Here is an 18,443-nt window from a genome sequence, read left to right as displayed (position 1 = left end):
ACTTATGAGATACAGTCGAATAATTTTTATTAATATAAATAAATTAAATTTTAATAAAACGCAATTATTTTAAAAATAATGTTGTATGTAATATAGTTATAATATTAATTATATAATTATAAAATTAACTATTTTTTTTTTTAAATTATCGAATACACGTTTTACAATATAAAATTTAATTTTTTCTCTTTTGTTGTACTTTTTTTATTTATTTCTTAAGAAATTGTATTTTTATATTTATTAATTTAGAAAACAAAAAAAAAATAATAATAATTAAAAACCATGATTATTGAGGTGTGGTGCATAAAAATTATTTTTCAATGGAAAGACGACGACATTTTCAGTTTGAGTAGTTATAGTTTTAGAATGTTTTGTCAATAGGTATTCCTATATTGCGTGAAGTAAATATTTCATCATTACAAATGTAGTTTGTAAGTATCAATAATAAAATAATACATTCAGTTTATTATAGGTATAATCTGGTATATATATTTTTTTTCAATTAGAAATAGGTATTTTATTTAATGTACACAAATATAATATATTATATAATAAAATAAAATAAATCTACTCATTCAACCTATAGCTTATTTTGATTAAGTAGAGAGTATATACATACATGCAGTGACGTTTTGCCTTCACATTATTTTTAGTAATAATTATTTTTACTGTTTATTTTATTCAATATATTAACAATGCAGTTATTGTTATATTGAAAAAATGTTTAGGATGAGTGACAATTTATAGTGACGATTAAATAATAATGTCTCATTAATGAATAATTACATATTATTATGCATACCTATAACTAATTTTTGAACTTTCTTAAATTTCTAGGAAATAAATTTATATGAAGTACTTCAAAACTCAAAATAGTATAGGTAAATGGTAGGTATTAATGGTTGGTCAAAGGTTAAATTATGATTACCGGAAACAAGCAGTCGACCTAACTGACCTATGTTTTACGGACTATATTCTTCAAGGGGCAGATCAAAGGGGGGAAGACAATTACCCTCATCCTCCACCCACCTCCCCTCCAAAAAAAAAAAAATAAATAAATAACATTAGAAGTCCCCAACTATAGTTTTTTTACAGTATTATCTACTTTATCAGCAAGCACTGCGTCCGCAGAATGTAGTTCTTCTTCCCTTCGTCGTCTTAAGACTCGGCTAAAAACAAGAAATACTGAAAGGAAACTTAATGGGCTAACCCTATATATACGCACACATAGGCACAATGATATAGAAATTGATATTGATGAAATCATTAATGTATTTTAAAAATCGAGGAAGAGATTAAATTTTACATTATAACTTATTAAATCATTACAATTATATTTATAAAATAAATTGTTACAACACGTATATATAAGTATAACTATATAAGATATTATTATCTTTTGTTCTGTACGAGGATGTGGAAAGTTATATCTATATGTATGACATATGTACCAAAATAAATAATTTAAAAAAAAACTATATCAAAAATATTAATTTTTGATTTTATCTAAATCGTTTGTGGTTTTTAAAAATCGCCCCCTCCGTTGTCTGGGTCTGGATCCGTCCCTGGTATTCTTATTAGGTCTGATGATCTATTCAATATCGTAAAAAATAATATTATATTATAATACGACACCTGTAAATCCATTATAGGTTGAACACGCGTTGTGTGTTGTGTCATGTTCAACATCATTTGATTCAATCGACAACCGATTACGAATAATAAATTACAAATAGACCATCAATAAGTGCGCGTGTTTCGACGCAATTTAATAACTTTTTGTACAACATATACGAGCACTTCACAGTCATAAATGTACATATTTTTGTAATGTTTGAGTGATCGTTATCAGTTAATTTTTTTTAAAAAACTCGTTCTTATATTAATATTTTGTAATACAATTTACCTAGTTATACTATGTAATTACAATTAAAATCAAAATTAAGTATAATTTTATTAATAAATACAAATTATTGTTATGATTGATGTGTGTTTTGTTATTAATTAGGTGGTATTACTCGTTATAACTTGTCATAATGATCAAAAAGAGCTCAATTATTCTAACATTAAACTTTTTTTTCCTTGGTGAATTTCGATCTTGCCCTGTACAGTACGATAATATCATCAGTCACAAGACATCGCCCCGTCCGCCAGTCCTAACCTACGAGACTTAATAACGGACCAAGATAAATAATTATCACTAAATAGTATGATAACGTGTTGAACATATTTTGGATAGACGTGTCACTCGATTACGACTCATAGTGAACTTTTTTCATCCCGATTGCGGCCTATGCAAAGCTGCAGCTATAGGAAATATTGATTTCAATAATTATTTCAAAACTAAATAAATATACCGAATATGCGTCTTACACATTGCAATTTAAAACATTATTTTTGTATTTGAATTTTTAATCCTGTATAATATTTATAATGATTGTATAACATAAGGTGTTAAAATATAATATTATTGATTTGCTACATGAGAAATGCATTTTTAAACATTACCCAATTACCATATCACGAGATGACTGTATTAAGACTATAAGAGTTAATATTTGTGTAATGATGTGTAAAAAAATTGTATTTACGTTACACCTGATGTTTTATTTGAACATTATACGCATTTTACGTTATTTTAAAAACCAATTGCGTGTACGGGCGCAATCGAGTTACTTGTATACAGCAAGGTACAATTATTGGGCTACCTGAAATCGGTCAGCGATCGGTCATCGTCGCTTTGGCTCGTGCAATCTTTTCAAAAACGGTCCACACACTACAAGTACACGCGGTAAAACACACGTGTCGTCGGACGGACGAGGTGTATCCGTCGACGACAGAATGCGTTGTCGGCGAACGGTCAGTTTCGGTCGTCGTCTTCGTAAATAATATACGACAAACCAACAATACGCGCATCACACACTACGCAATAATGGAAATGATATAAAGGAACGAAAAAGTAATATACATATGTATCATAAACACGTATCGACAACGATTTTATTAGTATATAGTATAATGTACATAATAATATAATATAAATATATATATATATATATAGCGTGTATGATATATAATATGTAGGTGTGTGTAACACTCGAAGTATTTTTATATAATATTAAAATATACAAAAATAATGTATGTACAATGCTTTTTTTTCTAAATTATTTTTTACTCTTTATAACTACTAAATAATGTGCACAATACGAATCGCGCTGTGCACTGTTCAAGAAAAAAAACATTTTTAACGTAATAATATAATACAATGCATATACGAGTTAAACTATTTTGATATACCGTCAGAAGTTAGTTTTGTATAAAATAAAATAATAATGATAATATTTGCTAATAATAATAATAGTTTACAATACAAAATTACATAAATACAATAATTGATATTAAAATAAAATCAAAATATATTGTTGCGCGGTTTATATTGCAGTGGATCGGGCGCGTCGAGAGAAAACAGAGAAAAAATATGTATAAATATAATAATCGCTGTGCGGTTAGAGGAAGGAAAGAGGACGAGTTCTAAACGACACTGCGTGTCTCCCGACGATGTCATAATCGCCGTCACCGCTGTATGTAATGCAACTAATGCACTCTGCCGCACATGGCGTCCATTTGGGACAGTTGACCGAAGTATGGATAGCCAGACTTTGCTTCACTGGCCGAGTGCGGGGCCAAATTTGAACCAGACCCGTATATGGTGTTGCCGCCGGCGAAAAACCTGCGAAATAAAACGCGAAATTACACATCTGAAATCCGGAGCACAGCTCTGATCCACACTGATACCACACGACGTTGACGTGACATCGATACGATATCAATAATAATGCAAATAATAAGGCTTTACGTCGAAACTCGCATAATAGACACGTCCTTAAAAAATCCAACACTCGAGACTAAAATTTCAAGTTTCCAATGCTTTTTTTGTTGATATTACAATGATGTAAAATAATATGATTTAAAGATTCTTATAACTCGCTTTAAAAAATTGAAATACCAATTATGGCCTATCGAATAAAGGACCCCTGGATTATATCGTTATCTTTAAATTAGATAATAGGTAAATTCACCATTACAATAAAATAAACAACATGAATAGATTCCGCTACAGAGAAAAAATGTATTATATGACGTCTGTCAGACAGAAACGATATTATGTGTTATACATTTTTAGTGAAGAAAATCGTTCTTGATCTAATTCTTTATCCGACATTTCGTAAGTAATTAACGACCAAAGTTATAATATTTTTATTAGTAATTATATTTTATGAGTTGATATAATATTCAATAAAAATATTCTATAAATTATATATATATATATATATATATAGACATAGATATATTATAGCAGCTTTTTTTTTATCAAATCTTGCTTATGCTACTTTCCAGGAATAATTGTGGACGTCTAAATTCGTATCTAAGTTTTTTGTACAAACTCAAAACTGTATAATTTGGCAGCAAACTAGCACTAAATAAAACGCCGATCCTAACATTATCGCGAATTCCAAAGATCGTTATCACCGCGTGTTTCTGCATTACATTATAATATATTATGGTATCAGCAAACTCCCGCAGATACCATCAACATCGCAAAAAATTAATTCTCGACGGACGTAAAAAAAAAATTGAAAAATCAGCGCGCGTGGCTGCATAATATATTATTATGTGTTACACGCAGCTATAAGTATACCTACGTATACGTTATATAGACTGGACATCACCGCCGCGCGCCGTAATGAATGCGAACCGGAGGGCTTCTGAAGAGATAATTTTTATTTTTTCGTTCTAATGAATTATATACATACATATATATATATATATATATGCACTCGGTGGTCATTATTATTATTCCAACGCTCGGCGTAGGTATATAAGTACACGCGTATGTATATATAGATAATATAATATAGTCGATTTGTAAAAGTCACCGGTTACCCGCAAGACTGCCGCCGCAACATACCGACCGCTGCAGCATGGGTGGTAATACACACGGAATCTAATGACAAGTGCTTTTCAACTGACCGATCGAAATGAGGGAAAATATTATATTTTGTATACGATATACGCGCGCGCCGTACCCATACGTCTACACGCGGGAAAGAAAAAAATTTCATTAGCTTGATTTATCGGCTTTAATCCATTTCATACGCGCGGCGGCGGTCCGTAATTTCTGTGGCAAACCATATTAATTTCTGACCATTACTCACACACAGTGGCGGTGATGTACGGCGGTGGCGGTGGTTAAGAAGAGTAATAAAAAGGAGAAAAAAACGAAACAAATCACGCGTAATCTAATTAGAAATTGTTTTATTTAAGTTTAATAATGTAATAATGCCCCGCCGCGGCAACAGACGGTAATTGTTTCCGACCCTCGTCTTACACCTCATAACATTATATCATTATACAAGTCAAAACACTACAGCTTAAGTCTAATTAGATATTTTGTAAATTACATACTCGTATTTTACTTGGTACAAAATAAAGTGAGCGCAATCTTATTATATTACTCATTATACATCCACCCCCCCCCCAACTATCGTCACTATTTATCAGTGACGGTTCGATGGGTGAGGCGAGTATCAACTATTATAAATATTTCGACGGAGGGGAACAAATTTAAATATTTATCGTTTTATATGTTTATATAAGCACTTGTATAAGTATTTTTTTATTTTTTTATAAATATAAATTGTATATGATCTATTATAATTACTAGAATTGTTGGTAATGATTTTAAATTAGAAAAGTGATAATAGTGTGAACGTCGTTAATTAATATATGATAATATGGGGCAGAATAATTGATGTCTTACGGGTAAACGTTAATTTTTCGATGTAGTACGAATAAAATCGATGTAATGTTCCCATTTGATAAGAATTTAGTTGCCAAATTGATCTTAATCATACATTTATGTACTTATGTACCTATGTTCTCAACATTATGAGTAGGTAGATAACCTGTACTCGCGGAATTAAATTTGATTAAATTTTACGAAGTAATAGTAAATTGTATTCTTTGAGTTTGTAACTAATATATTCTTACGCTATCTTTTTTCTCGAGAATTTTGAAAATATATATGCCCTACCAGGCTCACCAGCCACTACTGTCACGTATAGATTTTATTTTCTCTAACTTATCCCAACCTACCAATTTTTATGTATATAAGATATAGGAATAATATATATATATACTATATAATATAGTACGATGATGTTGTAGGTACTCACGAGTAATTGTCAGGACTCCAAGTAGCGGCGGCTGTCACGTCCTTGTTGGGCTTTGTCCATGCCAACGAGTGATGGTCGACCGCCGTACCCTGCGGCGAATACGACGTGCCACCGTTGTTGTTGTTGTTGTTATTGTTGTTGTTCTGGTGATGTGCGTGATGCGGGTGATGGTACATTGCGTCAGCGGAGGTGCCACCGTTCACGCCACTGCCGTAGTTGCAGGTCGTTGACGGATAGTATCCAGTGGCGGCACTAGCGGTGGGCCACGTGCCGTGGGAAGTCCCTGCGAAGGCAGCAAAAAAAAAAAAAAAATTAGTGGGGTGAAATCTCTGCGGCAAAGGGGGTAGTTTCGTACGGCAAATGGCCGATGTGCACTAGACAGGGGGTTGAAGTCTGCAGACGTCAGTGGTACATACATGGCGTGCTAGTTGACGACTAGGGGAGCGTAAAAATGGAATCGTCGCCCTAAATACGCATATTATGTGTAACGCTTTTTCTCACCCCCCTCCCCCTTATATATACGTAATATTTTTTAATTTAATACAAACGGACGCGGTGATGGCCGCTCGTCGGGTATATGATATTTTATCGTTTTATATGATATTGTTATTATACTATTATTACTTATTGTCGCAGCGCGAGCGTTTAAATCCGACGGGTATTTACGGACGTGGCGCATAACACGTATGATATTAGGTATTATGACGCTGTATTCGCGCGTAATGAAAAAAACACGTACGTACGCGATTTCGATTCGTACGTATTATAGGTGTACCTGCACGGCGGATTAAATGAGAAATAAAAATCGCACTCACGATGAGCGTCGCCGCGTGTGTGCTGCTCATATGCGTAAAGCATAATACATAATACCCACCTATAGTACCTATACATAAATGCGTATACGTGCCCGGACGGATTTGTATAATTTCCGGCCCGATTCGTGTTCGGTCGTACTATATGTACAATAATATATATATATATATATACGATCGCGAGTTCACCTCTCGCGCCGGCCCGAACACGGTTATTATTACTGCGCCGCGGCGACGGCGGTACACGTCGAAATTACGGACAAACTTCAAAGAGTATAAAATATATAATATTATACCCATTAAAACATTACCGCGGTGTGTATTAATCGTCGCGCACCGTGTAATTTCCGTGATGGCCGCTCGCGCCCGCGCAGTATATTACCGTATGTATATATATATATGTATATAGGTACTCGCGTTATATTATACCCAAGTGTATGTGTGTGTTCTATAGGCAGTATAGGGCCCGAACTTATTGTTGCTCTAAATAATATGAACTAAATGTGCAGTTATGTGCATTACTGCATCGTGTTAAACTAACCTATTTATTTGCTTTCATTCTTGCAAGATTTGCGTGTGTCTTGACGTGTAATTCGAATTAATGAGAATTTATTTTATATTTAGTTACATTTTAAGCTTTACAAACGTTAATGCTTTTTCAAAATTAGATATCATCGTGGCATCGCACATAATATTCAATTTATTTACATGGTAAATATGCGGCCGTTGTGGTATAATGAGATATTATATTACCGTCTGCGGTCATGGACGTATAGGTAATCGTGACCCAGCGCCACTGCAATGATTGAAATCTCGAATCAATGTCTTAATTTTCATCACTAAATTGTATGCATTAAAGACGTTCGATGTATCGATCGATAAAATGATTCAATTTATTTATGTATAACATGTTTGATATAAAAATAAAAAAAAAAAAAACTCACAAACGCTGCAACAATAATTATGTCATCGAGCCCTATATACATGATACCTATCGCTGAAGAAAAATCACGTTCAGTGTGCTTACCTTGGGGAGAATTGAAGTTTGACGCGGCGGCGGTCGAGTGATGGTCGTGGCCGCCGTACTGGCCGTGAGCTCCGTGTTGACCACCGGACGCGGACTGGAAAGAGCCGGCTGAAAGACTAACGACCGCCGCTGCCGGGTTGAACGCCACCGCAGCCGCAGCGTTCATGTGCTGGTGAGTGCCCATCTGCTTCCGGAGACGAGCCCGACGATTACTGAACCACACTTGCACTCTGGCCTCGGTCAATTTGGTTCTGGAGACAAAAAACAAAACAGATCGACGGTTAAACACCGATATATATACAAATAAATATTATAAGATTGTGTATATACTACAGAAATATTAACATATAATATCGTCTATCGTCGTGTATTGCTGGGAATTCGTATAAAATTGCTGAAACTATATATATATATACATACACGGTGTACACCTTCGAGTCGTAACAGTAGTTCGGAGAGAAGATTCCGTCGGAAATTCACACGATATAATAAAATCCCAGTCCAGATTAGGCACGCACGTTACTGACCTCCTCTCTGTGCGATGTCCGAACGACGTGTGCGTAATAACACTTATTATTATCATTAATGAAAACGGCGAAAAAAAAACATTATCAGTGACACGTTTTTCGGCACCGGAAAAACACGACTCGGAAAGGTCTGCCTATACATCTGCGAAATTGCTATTTAAAAGTTTTCACGAACGCCGAAAACCCCGGAAAGACCTCGATCACACGCCGTGACCTTTGTGACATTACGTCGCGACGTAGTCGTATATCGTACGTAGTCGGTCGCGCATACGGAGGGCCGCCGATCGTGAGATAGTCGCGGTGGCGGTTGTAATATTCACTTTCACTGCGTCGCGTATAATAGTCGGCCGGCAATTACCACCGCGCACACACTCAGACATGTATATGTATAATAACATGTGCCTAATAGATACCCTCCCGAGTACCGTTTCGACGAATCACTGCACGCCCCTCATTCGATTTATTTTATTACGTGCCCCTTTCCTCCGCTCGCTTATAATAATACAGGGTTACGTATAAGATATATATGGTATGGTGCATATTACGACGAGCGACGGCACCAAGATTTGGCTGAATTCCCCTCACCGACACTATTATATCCACTCCTCTTTTTTCATGTCTAAGCTTTGAATGCTTATTGATGATAATAATTATTATTAAAAATAAAAACCATTTTTATGAGTATACGTCGATTTTATTTATTTTTGTTATTAAAATACACATTATTTTTTATAATCTATATTTTCAACATAATTCACAATAAGAAAGTATTTTACACTTCAACGGACAATTGATTTTGAGCGGACGAGGAGGGTTATTATTTGGTAATGCGTTATAGAGATGAAATTTTTCATAGAAATGGCATTTGATTGAGATTTTATTTGAATATTGATGTATAATTATGTAACGTGTAGTGGTTACTAATGTATCATAGGGATTGTTAGCTGGGATATAAAAATTGCAATGGTTTATGAAGTGGAATGATCGCAATGATTTTAAATTTGCTGTTTTGGCGAACCCTTAAAGTTGGATATATAATAGCTGGTAATTAAAAGACACAAATATGATACGTTTTTTCTCTGTAAAAAGAAAAAATTCAGTTTTATAAATAACGTAGATTTTTTTAGAAAAATATTTTTACTATTTTTATTTCGTATTTCATAAAATAATGTTATTTTATTAATAATATTTTATTGTTTATAAAACCCTACCGTTTACATAATATTTAATCTTATCCAGATCAAAAAATGCATACTTTCGTATTCATACTGTTCATAGAATCATCTAATATAAATATAATAATATCATATAAGTTGATAAAAAGTCTTACTTTTGGGCCAGCTCTTCTCTGGTATAAACGTCCGGATACTGGGACTTATGGAAAGCGCGCTCCAAGTCTTCGAGTTGTTCGCCTGTGAACGTGGTCCGGCTTCGACGTTGTTTGCGTTTCAAGTGGAAACCCGGTTCCGATTCTGTATCCGAGTCGTCGGCGCTGCTCGGACCTTTAAACAGAACCGAAAAATACTTGTTTCAACTACCGTCCACACATTATTCAATAATATTTGCGCGCAAAAAATATTTTACTAGAATATGTTTTTTTATTATAATATGAGTTGTGCGTAGAATATAATTTTGCACCGCTTTATTTAAAAGTTCACACGATTATTATTCATAAGTGCCAAAACGAGATAATAAAGAAATATTCAGTACCTAATATTAGTTAAATTGTTTGGTTGAATACTGCACGAATAGTATTCATTTATATTTTTTCCACTTTTATAATCATAAATCATATATTCATTTAGGTACATATACTTACTATTTTTTTATTATTTAAATTAAAATATTTTAATTTTTGGAACAAATAGTAAATTAGTAGTAAATTTTATATTTGTGGCGTTTAATATGTCGTCTAATATAGCCTATCGTAGAAATGCTACATTATGTATATACTATTGCAGAAATTATTGGTAATAAATAGGTATACCTATCGCCTCAAAATTTCTAAATAATATACTGAATCTGTTGGTATTATTATCGTCTATACCGACTACGACGATCTGTGCCATCACATCGCTACGCAATGTTAATATAATAATATATTATGTACGAATAAGCTATGCGGCACCGACAGGACTTTAGATATATTATATTGTTATATACTCGTGTTTTTATTTTTTATCGCTAGACCGTGCGTAGGCATACAACACATATTATAGGTACATTCAGTATTTATGTATTATTATACGCGTATATATGACCATTACGAATATAACGAACGATTGCCATAAATCCTTTACACATAATGTTATGCACAAACCGTACGGACGTGATATTATCATAATATTTCGTGTGTTTGTATTATATGTAGGTATATACGAGAAATCACCGGACCTAATATATAATAATATAATATATTGTAGGTATGTTGTATGCAAATGATAATAAGCCCGCGAGTTGATTGATTTCACGTCTCGCTGTTTGACAGTGTTAACAAATACCGTACGTTCAATCACGCGTCGCCAGCAGTGTATTATAATTATTATTATAATATTATTAGGTATATTGTTACCAAAATACCTCTATTCCCGCATTTGGAACGGTCGCGAGCGCGCGCCGCCGTGCGGGAAATCATTTAACCTCATCTAACGCGCTCCGGGCGCAAAACTATACGGTTGTGCGTCCATCGCGTTGGTACACGCATAATATACAGTGTGTGTGTGTGTGCGTGTGTGTGTGTCGGGTATCCTCTCTTTTACCCGTTTTCGAGTAATTACCCAACCCCGAGCCGAGTCCGGTTCCGCCGCGCGTCTTATCTACGGGAACGATTTACATAATAACCTATGTCGAGTATATCGGCCCATAATACCTATATATATGTTATAATGATATTGTAATACTAAATACTAATGGTAATAAAAATGAAAAATAAAAAATCGAAAAAAATCTCAACCATCGAATCTATTATTAAAGATGATACCGCCAAGTGTTGGGCGGCCCTAAATTCTCGAAATCGTATATAAATGTGCGTGTGATGTGTATATAATATTGTCCGGTCGGCAATAAACCGATGAGGCTCAGATATGCCGCAGTGTGTATTATTAGGTATTATTATCAGGTAAGTATATATACATGCGCGCGTCGCCGTCGCAAATTGACTGCCGAGTACAAATTATATTAAAACGATTATTTAGTTATGTATAAAATATAGGTTGAAACAGCAAGTTTTGATTGATTTATACCGTTTCAGTCATGTTTACAGTAAACATGTAAAGTTATAATATAATATTAAGTATAGATAGATAAATAAATAATAACCGATAATATGTTTATTTCAATGATATAAATCTATTAATATTGTAACACTTGATATAAAAGGACTAAATCGTCTAAACCTTCCTAGGAGGACTTGATTAGAACTAAGTCCTCTCCGAGTCTCTACGTCTCCCACCAAATACATCTACCTATGCCACTCAAATACGTCTTATGCTGTATACGCCCAGTTGTTTTTTGCATAATTATGGCGTATAACATTATATATTATGCACATATGATACAGCATTTTTCAAAAACGGTTTTTAGTCATAACACTAGCGTGACGTAATAGGCGACTATATACATAATATTTATAATATTATGTTTATCAGGTGTATATCTAAACACGTCGCGAGGTAAATTATTATTGTTTTTATACAGAGATTACTTGTACGCACCGCCCACGCGCCCGAGATAAGGTTGGTGTACAAAAAATATTAATGATTGTTGCAAACGTTTGAGCCGTATATACACCGTCAATAATAATATTATATTATACGTACGAATTAGAGGCGGATTGCTATAAACAAAAAAAAAAAAAAATCTTCAGATATAAATTATCGTTTATTGATGATATTGATTTAAAATTAAAACCATGCAAATATAATTTACCAAACTGCTGCAGAGATCTTCGTTGTTTGAAAATACAACACGAAAATCGAAATCCACTGGAGTTTTTCAATGCACAATATTCATACTTCGCGAGATTGTATCGATAATCAACACCGTTAAAATGCTGTTGATGTGTACACGAGATTTGGCAAGCGTACTAGTAGTGCAACCGTATTAATTTAAAAGCAGTCGTAAATTGCTTTGCCTAAACATTGATAGGTACACTTACGATAGCTAGAACCTAACCATATATATATATATATATATACGTCTTATTTTAAACTAAACGTGGCTTAAATGCGACTCAGCGGAATAATACAAAAATTACTGGTTTGGTATTCGTTTTTAATTTTAATTTTTTTAAACACGTTTGAAAATAGTCAGCTATATATACGTATTATACACAGTCGCACCGATTTTTATATATTACTAGGTTGGTATACGCAACGTGATCAATTTAAATGTTAACACTCATTATTTTGAAAAGTTCTAACGGATTATTCACGGAGTTCAATAGCTAATATCCACAATACGTTGGTCCATTACTCCGATAATTTAACGTTTAAATAATTATAACTGATTAATTACTCGTTAAAAAATCGGTTTATACATTTATAAATGTAATACAAAGCATTTTAAAATATTATTTGGAATATGAAATTAAAATATTTTGTTGTTATTATTCGAAACAGTTAAAAACTGTAACGATAAGAAATTATAAAATATACAATTGTACTAGTACCTATTTCTAAAATTAAAATTCAAAACTTTTTGAAATATGAGTGTTTATATTATTATTATGGATTACTTCTGCATATAATATGCATTTATAAGATCAACGTAGTATATGACAATATTATAATTATGATTGAGTATTATTATAAATGGCTGTAGGTATTTACTCATACACGCATATATTTATACATCATTATTAATTTACCATATAGGCACTTAAGGTCCTTTATTAGAGTTTAATCAACATTGGCTACCGATCGTTACCACGATCATTATCCGTGATTTATGGTGGCGTGTCAATTCGTACTGTTGAAACGCAGGCAATAAAAATTATTTTTTGACACGTGCTTTGCAATGGTAAAAACTAAAAATTATCATAGATTTTTGACCGCTGTCGAAGTAACTAGGGTCGCCACACATCATAACTAATAAAATATGTGATATATTATCGAAGATTATTTACATTGCTGATGAAAATAAAAATACAATTTATACGCATTATGTATTGTATAGCTTATATTAAATATTTAAATAAGAAATCATGACTCGAAAATATTGCGCACGCTATCGGACGATTGAAAAAAAACCGAATGTGTATAATAATATTGTTATTGTATATATATATATAATATATATTATACACAGATGCACGCATTTATTTACGACAAGTGAAACAATTTAATCTCGTCGGGTACTTTTTCCAGACAGTAAAAAATTATGTTAATGAATATAACGACGAAGCTTTTCGATTTATTTTTTTTCAATAAAACGCACGAGACACGCCTTTTGTCTGAGACTGTACATTTTAACATTTTTTACGGGTTTATCGTGGCGGAGGGAAATAATCAACAATACTGTATAATGCATTTTGAATAATATAATATCATCACCAACGACGAGTAACAGTGTATAGTATAATATACTAATATACACCGAACAGCAACGACCATCGTTTGCAGCGACTGCATCACAATCCGATATAAGTGTATACCTATTTGGCGGCGGCGGCGGCGACTGTGGGTAGCGATTAAACTGGGCTAATAACTCGCGAGTGTGTTGGCGAGTTGACATTAAATCCTATGTGGAAAAAAAATAATAATAATAAGGTAGCCCGCACACCAGCTAGCCAGCTTGAAGGAGAAAAATCCATTTTTAAATTACGGCGAATTAAACGGGTTTTACGTGTCGGCAAGCCTTTTACATTAGGGGACACCCCGTGGAGACGGGTTCTTCTGAAGCTGCCGATGTCCGTAGATATAAAAAAAATTATGAACGTCACGTTTACCGAAAAACTCGAGTCGTTCTCGTTCGATTTTCATTACGTTATAATAATATCTAACTGCAGTTGTTGTAATATGATTATTATTGTTGTATTAGACGAATTCGAATAATGCGTTAATATAATATATAGTGATGATGATATTTTGTTAAAACTATGTTTGAAAAAAACGAATTCACAAAATATAATATAATATATGTGTGTATAAGACGACCTACCTGTACCTATATCTATATAATATAAAAGCAGCGCAGTAGTATTACAGCCGCGGCCGGTGTATTATAATATAATAATATAAGGTCGTAAACGCCCGTGTTCGACCACCCCGCGTATAGGTGATAAATATTATGCGGCCGTGGATTTTATTTTATTTTATTTTTTTTTTGTAGAAAAGTGTTAACCAAAACCCCTGTGGTAGCAAAACCCTTGGTGGTCGCCGCCGTGCGATTCTCACGCGCACTTCACGCGCGGCGGCGGACACGCCTTCGCTATTCATAATAATATATATTAGGTGTATAATAGTATTATGCGTTATTCTTTCACCGCTTTCTTTGCCCCTTTTCTGTTTTTTTTTCTCTCTTTTTTTCGTAGTCCGTAGTCAACAATGGTTTTTATATCCTTTCGGCTAACGGTATTCCCTCCGGTAGCCACCAAGTAGCCAAAAGCGTACTCTTAAATGATATAACGCGCGCACGGCGGTGGCGATAGAGTTGAGACGTAACAATCGGCGAGGGTGGACGTTTAGGTAGTTTTTTTCCATCATCCCTTGAAAACCCGTTATTTACACATTTGTCTTGTTCGCAGGTAGGTAGGTAGGCAAACCTACTCGGCGCGCGCGTTTTGTGCGTGTGGTTTGTGGCGATGTACGCATATAATATATTATCTCACACAGAATATATAGCCATAAATACATAGGTACAGGTACAAGTGTTATACAACAACATAATATAATAATGAATGCGCGCATGAATCATCGTTTGAGACTTACCCAAAATCCCGTCGATTGAATGATTTTTCAGCTCGTCCCTTCTACCACCGCGCAACAGTCGACTGATGGAACTGATAGATGGGGCTGAGTTTTTGTCACAAATGCCGTCCTGCTGGGATAATTAGAAAAATATTTACATTTATAGTACGCCTAAAAACTATTATAATCCATAAAATATATAGATTAGTATTTCTATGATAAAAAATTAAAAACGAACTGTTTAATAATATCAGAACATAAATATTGCATTTATTCGTATCATTATATTAGTATATAAATACTACAATTCTATTATTTAGTCACTTTTACAAGCATTATCAGAATCGTATGCATATACTATAAAATGCTGCTTTATAATAAACGCAATACATAGGTAATAATCTATACATTTATATAGTGTATATATATATATATTATAAAGCAACACAATATACTATATAGAGTGATAGTTAGTTAAATTTAATCATTGTGTATTCAAATTATGAATATATTATACTTATAAATAATTAAATATATGTTAACCATAAAGACACGAGATAATGAAATTGGGACTATTACGTCACATCACTAGTCTTATAATATGTATAACTACCTACTTTGTTTTTTTTTACTTAAATATTTTTAAATCTATATAACTATAACTATATATATAGAAAATATCTTATTCTGTTGCAATCAACATGTCATATGAATATTATCATTAATAGACTAAACATACTGCTGTCACCCCTATCTCTTTCCTTATATACTTACGAACAACATTAGAAACCATACCCTGTTTCTACTACCCCGCCGCCACATGGGTATAATCATCCAATAAATAGTATAGAATGCAACGAATACTTGTCATCATTGTTTAGCTTTAGTTTTTAATTTATAGTATATATATACCTAATGGTCTAAGGTTAGAAAATATAGGTCGATATTCTTATTATTATTTACAGTTAATTTAATAAATTACTATTGATCACAAACTCTTGAATAGGCTCTATATATTATCATAAAATATATACCCAATTATATTATTGAAAGTGCATTAGATTTTTACTTAGAGACTTTAACATTAGTGTTTATATCATACTTGACCCGCGTCATATGTATTTTTTATTACAATAATATTGTTAAGAATAAATACAATTAATAAGTAGTTATCGATAATATGAAAATAAATATTAACTATATCTGATACAATTAACATCATAATTATATGATAATATTAATATTATGAAAACGTTACATTGAAACGAACCAATATATGTATCATAAACAAACTCAAATTGTACTCGTATAATTTATTGCAATCTATTGTAAATAACCCTCTATCAATATATGTACCTATGTGCCTTGAAATATCGGGAAGCTATATATTATTATTATACCCGTTTCTGTGTCACTATACGTTCGTTCCCCTCTGTCAAATTTTCCAATATTATATATAATACTATAAAGCTTTAAAAAAGTACATTCATGGAAACAATTTTAAAGTTTATATAATCATAGAATTATCGACGTCTTATTCTCAAAATTATATTTTTACAGGACTTGAAATGTTTAACGTGAACAGTGACGAAGTACCTTTATAAGTATACTAGGATCTACATTTCAAGGATTTGACATTAATTAATACGCTGAAATCACAGTTTAATTTATGCCATATTTATACGAGATACCTAATCTTTTTGCCTATTTATGGACATTTTCTTGTAAGTATAACCTACGTGTATATAGTCATATAAATGTAAACGCACCTTTACAAGCTTGTCGCGGATCTCCCAGCTGAACATGGCCGGGTTAGCCTTCTTGTACTCTTCGATGCGCCTCTCCACGTCCGGCGTGGCCACTCTAGGCTTGCTTCCGCCGATCACGCCGGGCCGTATGCTTCCGGTTTCTTGGTACCGATTAAGGATTTTCGACACGCAGCCGTGGGACACCCTGAGCTGTCTGGATATGACGCACGGGCGAACGCCGGCCGCGGCCATTTCGACAATCTTCAGTCTGATGTGGTTGGGAAGCGGCCGACCGTTGATGAACACGCCACCGAGCTGGTTCATGCGGCCCTGGCCTGTATCGCGCGCCAAAAAAATAACGAAGGTGTTAAGAAAGACTTATATTGACTGATATACGCGTTATAGGTATATTATAATATAAAAATAAATGCATATATAGAATAAAGGAATTATCTGGCGTGCGTTATCATATCAGATATAATATGATGGACGAGTTAGCGGAGCGGGGTATATAGGTGGTCGTGGCCTCGCTTAAATCGGGTTATGTATAGGTGGTATAAATCGTATAGCAAATATGATGTTATCACATGACACAGCGCATTGGAAGTGGGATCGGCGCGAGCCTAAAAATAATTTAATATTGTTTTAGCTTACCTTGAAACGGGTATCCGGTGAAGTAGGGTGTCATGTTCAACGTGGACACGGACATCGTGGTTTTTTCTGCAAATATCGTCGTATTGGTAGTCGTAAACCGAATGAATGAATAAAAGCGACGAAATGGACGAATGGAGACGAAAACCGATAACGAATAATGAACGTATGGAAAATTAAATCGAATAAAAATATGTTTAGATAAAATGTGTTCGGATGTGTGTGTTCGTGTGTGTGTGTGTCGATAACATTCACCACTGCGCGTCGCGAATGGAACTCGCACGATGACCGCAAAACGTACACTGCCGCCCGTGTGTCGGACACTGCTCGGTCGGCCGGTGCGTCGGCGGCTCCGTGCACCGACCCCGCCCCGCGCAGAACGAGTGACGCGGAAACCGGTCGGGCCGACGCGCTCTCATTGGTCGACGGCGTTGCCGGTGGGCGTGCACCGCGCGCGCAGTTCCCCCGGCGTGCGCCAGCGTGCAAACTACGCGTCATTATAATACTATTATTATTATTATTATTATTATTGTA

At 34.0% G+C, this 18,443-nt stretch overlaps 1 protein-coding gene across 2 annotated transcripts; it reads right to left on the bottom strand.

Moving 5' to 3' along the window:
- Positions 1-3,071: 3,071 nt before the first annotated feature.
- LOC113561137 (protein gooseberry) lies at positions 3,072-18,215 on the bottom strand. 2 transcript variants are annotated; one of them, XM_026967373.1, is made up of 7 exons: positions 17,913-18,215; positions 17,280-17,593; positions 15,532-15,643; positions 9,933-10,104; positions 8,076-8,326; positions 6,237-6,519; positions 3,072-3,730 (listed from the first exon to the last, which is right to left on the bottom strand). In XM_026967373.1, the coding sequence occupies exons 1-7, from the start codon at positions 17,965-17,967 to the stop codon at positions 3,595-3,597; spliced, it is 1,323 nt and encodes a 440-aa protein (XP_026823174.1). In that variant the 5' UTR covers positions 17,968-18,215; the 3' UTR covers positions 3,072-3,594. The 2 variants fall into 2 exon arrangements, with proteins under 2 accessions (XP_026823174.1, XP_026823175.1); XM_026967374.1 differs by having other exon boundaries at positions 15,532-15,640.
- Between the last annotated feature and the right edge of the window lie 228 nt (positions 18,216-18,443).

The sequence above is a fragment of the Rhopalosiphum maidis genome, chromosome 4, assembly GCF_003676215.2.
Source record: "Rhopalosiphum maidis isolate BTI-1 chromosome 4, ASM367621v3, whole genome shotgun sequence".
Taxonomy (NCBI): domain Eukaryota; kingdom Metazoa; phylum Arthropoda; class Insecta; order Hemiptera; family Aphididae; genus Rhopalosiphum; species Rhopalosiphum maidis.
The sequence above is the reverse complement of the archived record's forward strand: the minus strand, read 5'-3'. Positions and strand labels throughout refer to the sequence as shown.

Excerpts from the sequence above, each read along its gene's own strand:
- LOC113561137 (XM_026967373.1), bottom strand. The coding sequence starts at position 17,967 with ATGTCCGTGTCCACGTTGAACATGACACCCTACTTCACCGGATACCCG. Across the intron at positions 8,327-9,932 it reads AGAGAAGAGCTGGCCCAAAA|AACCAAATTGACCGAGGCCA; the intron begins GTAAGACTTTTT and ends TTTTGTCTCCAG. Across the intron at positions 3,731-6,236 it reads TGGAGTCCTGACAATTACTC|GTTTTTCGCCGGCGGCAACA; the intron begins GTGAGTACCTAC and ends TTTATTTCGCAG.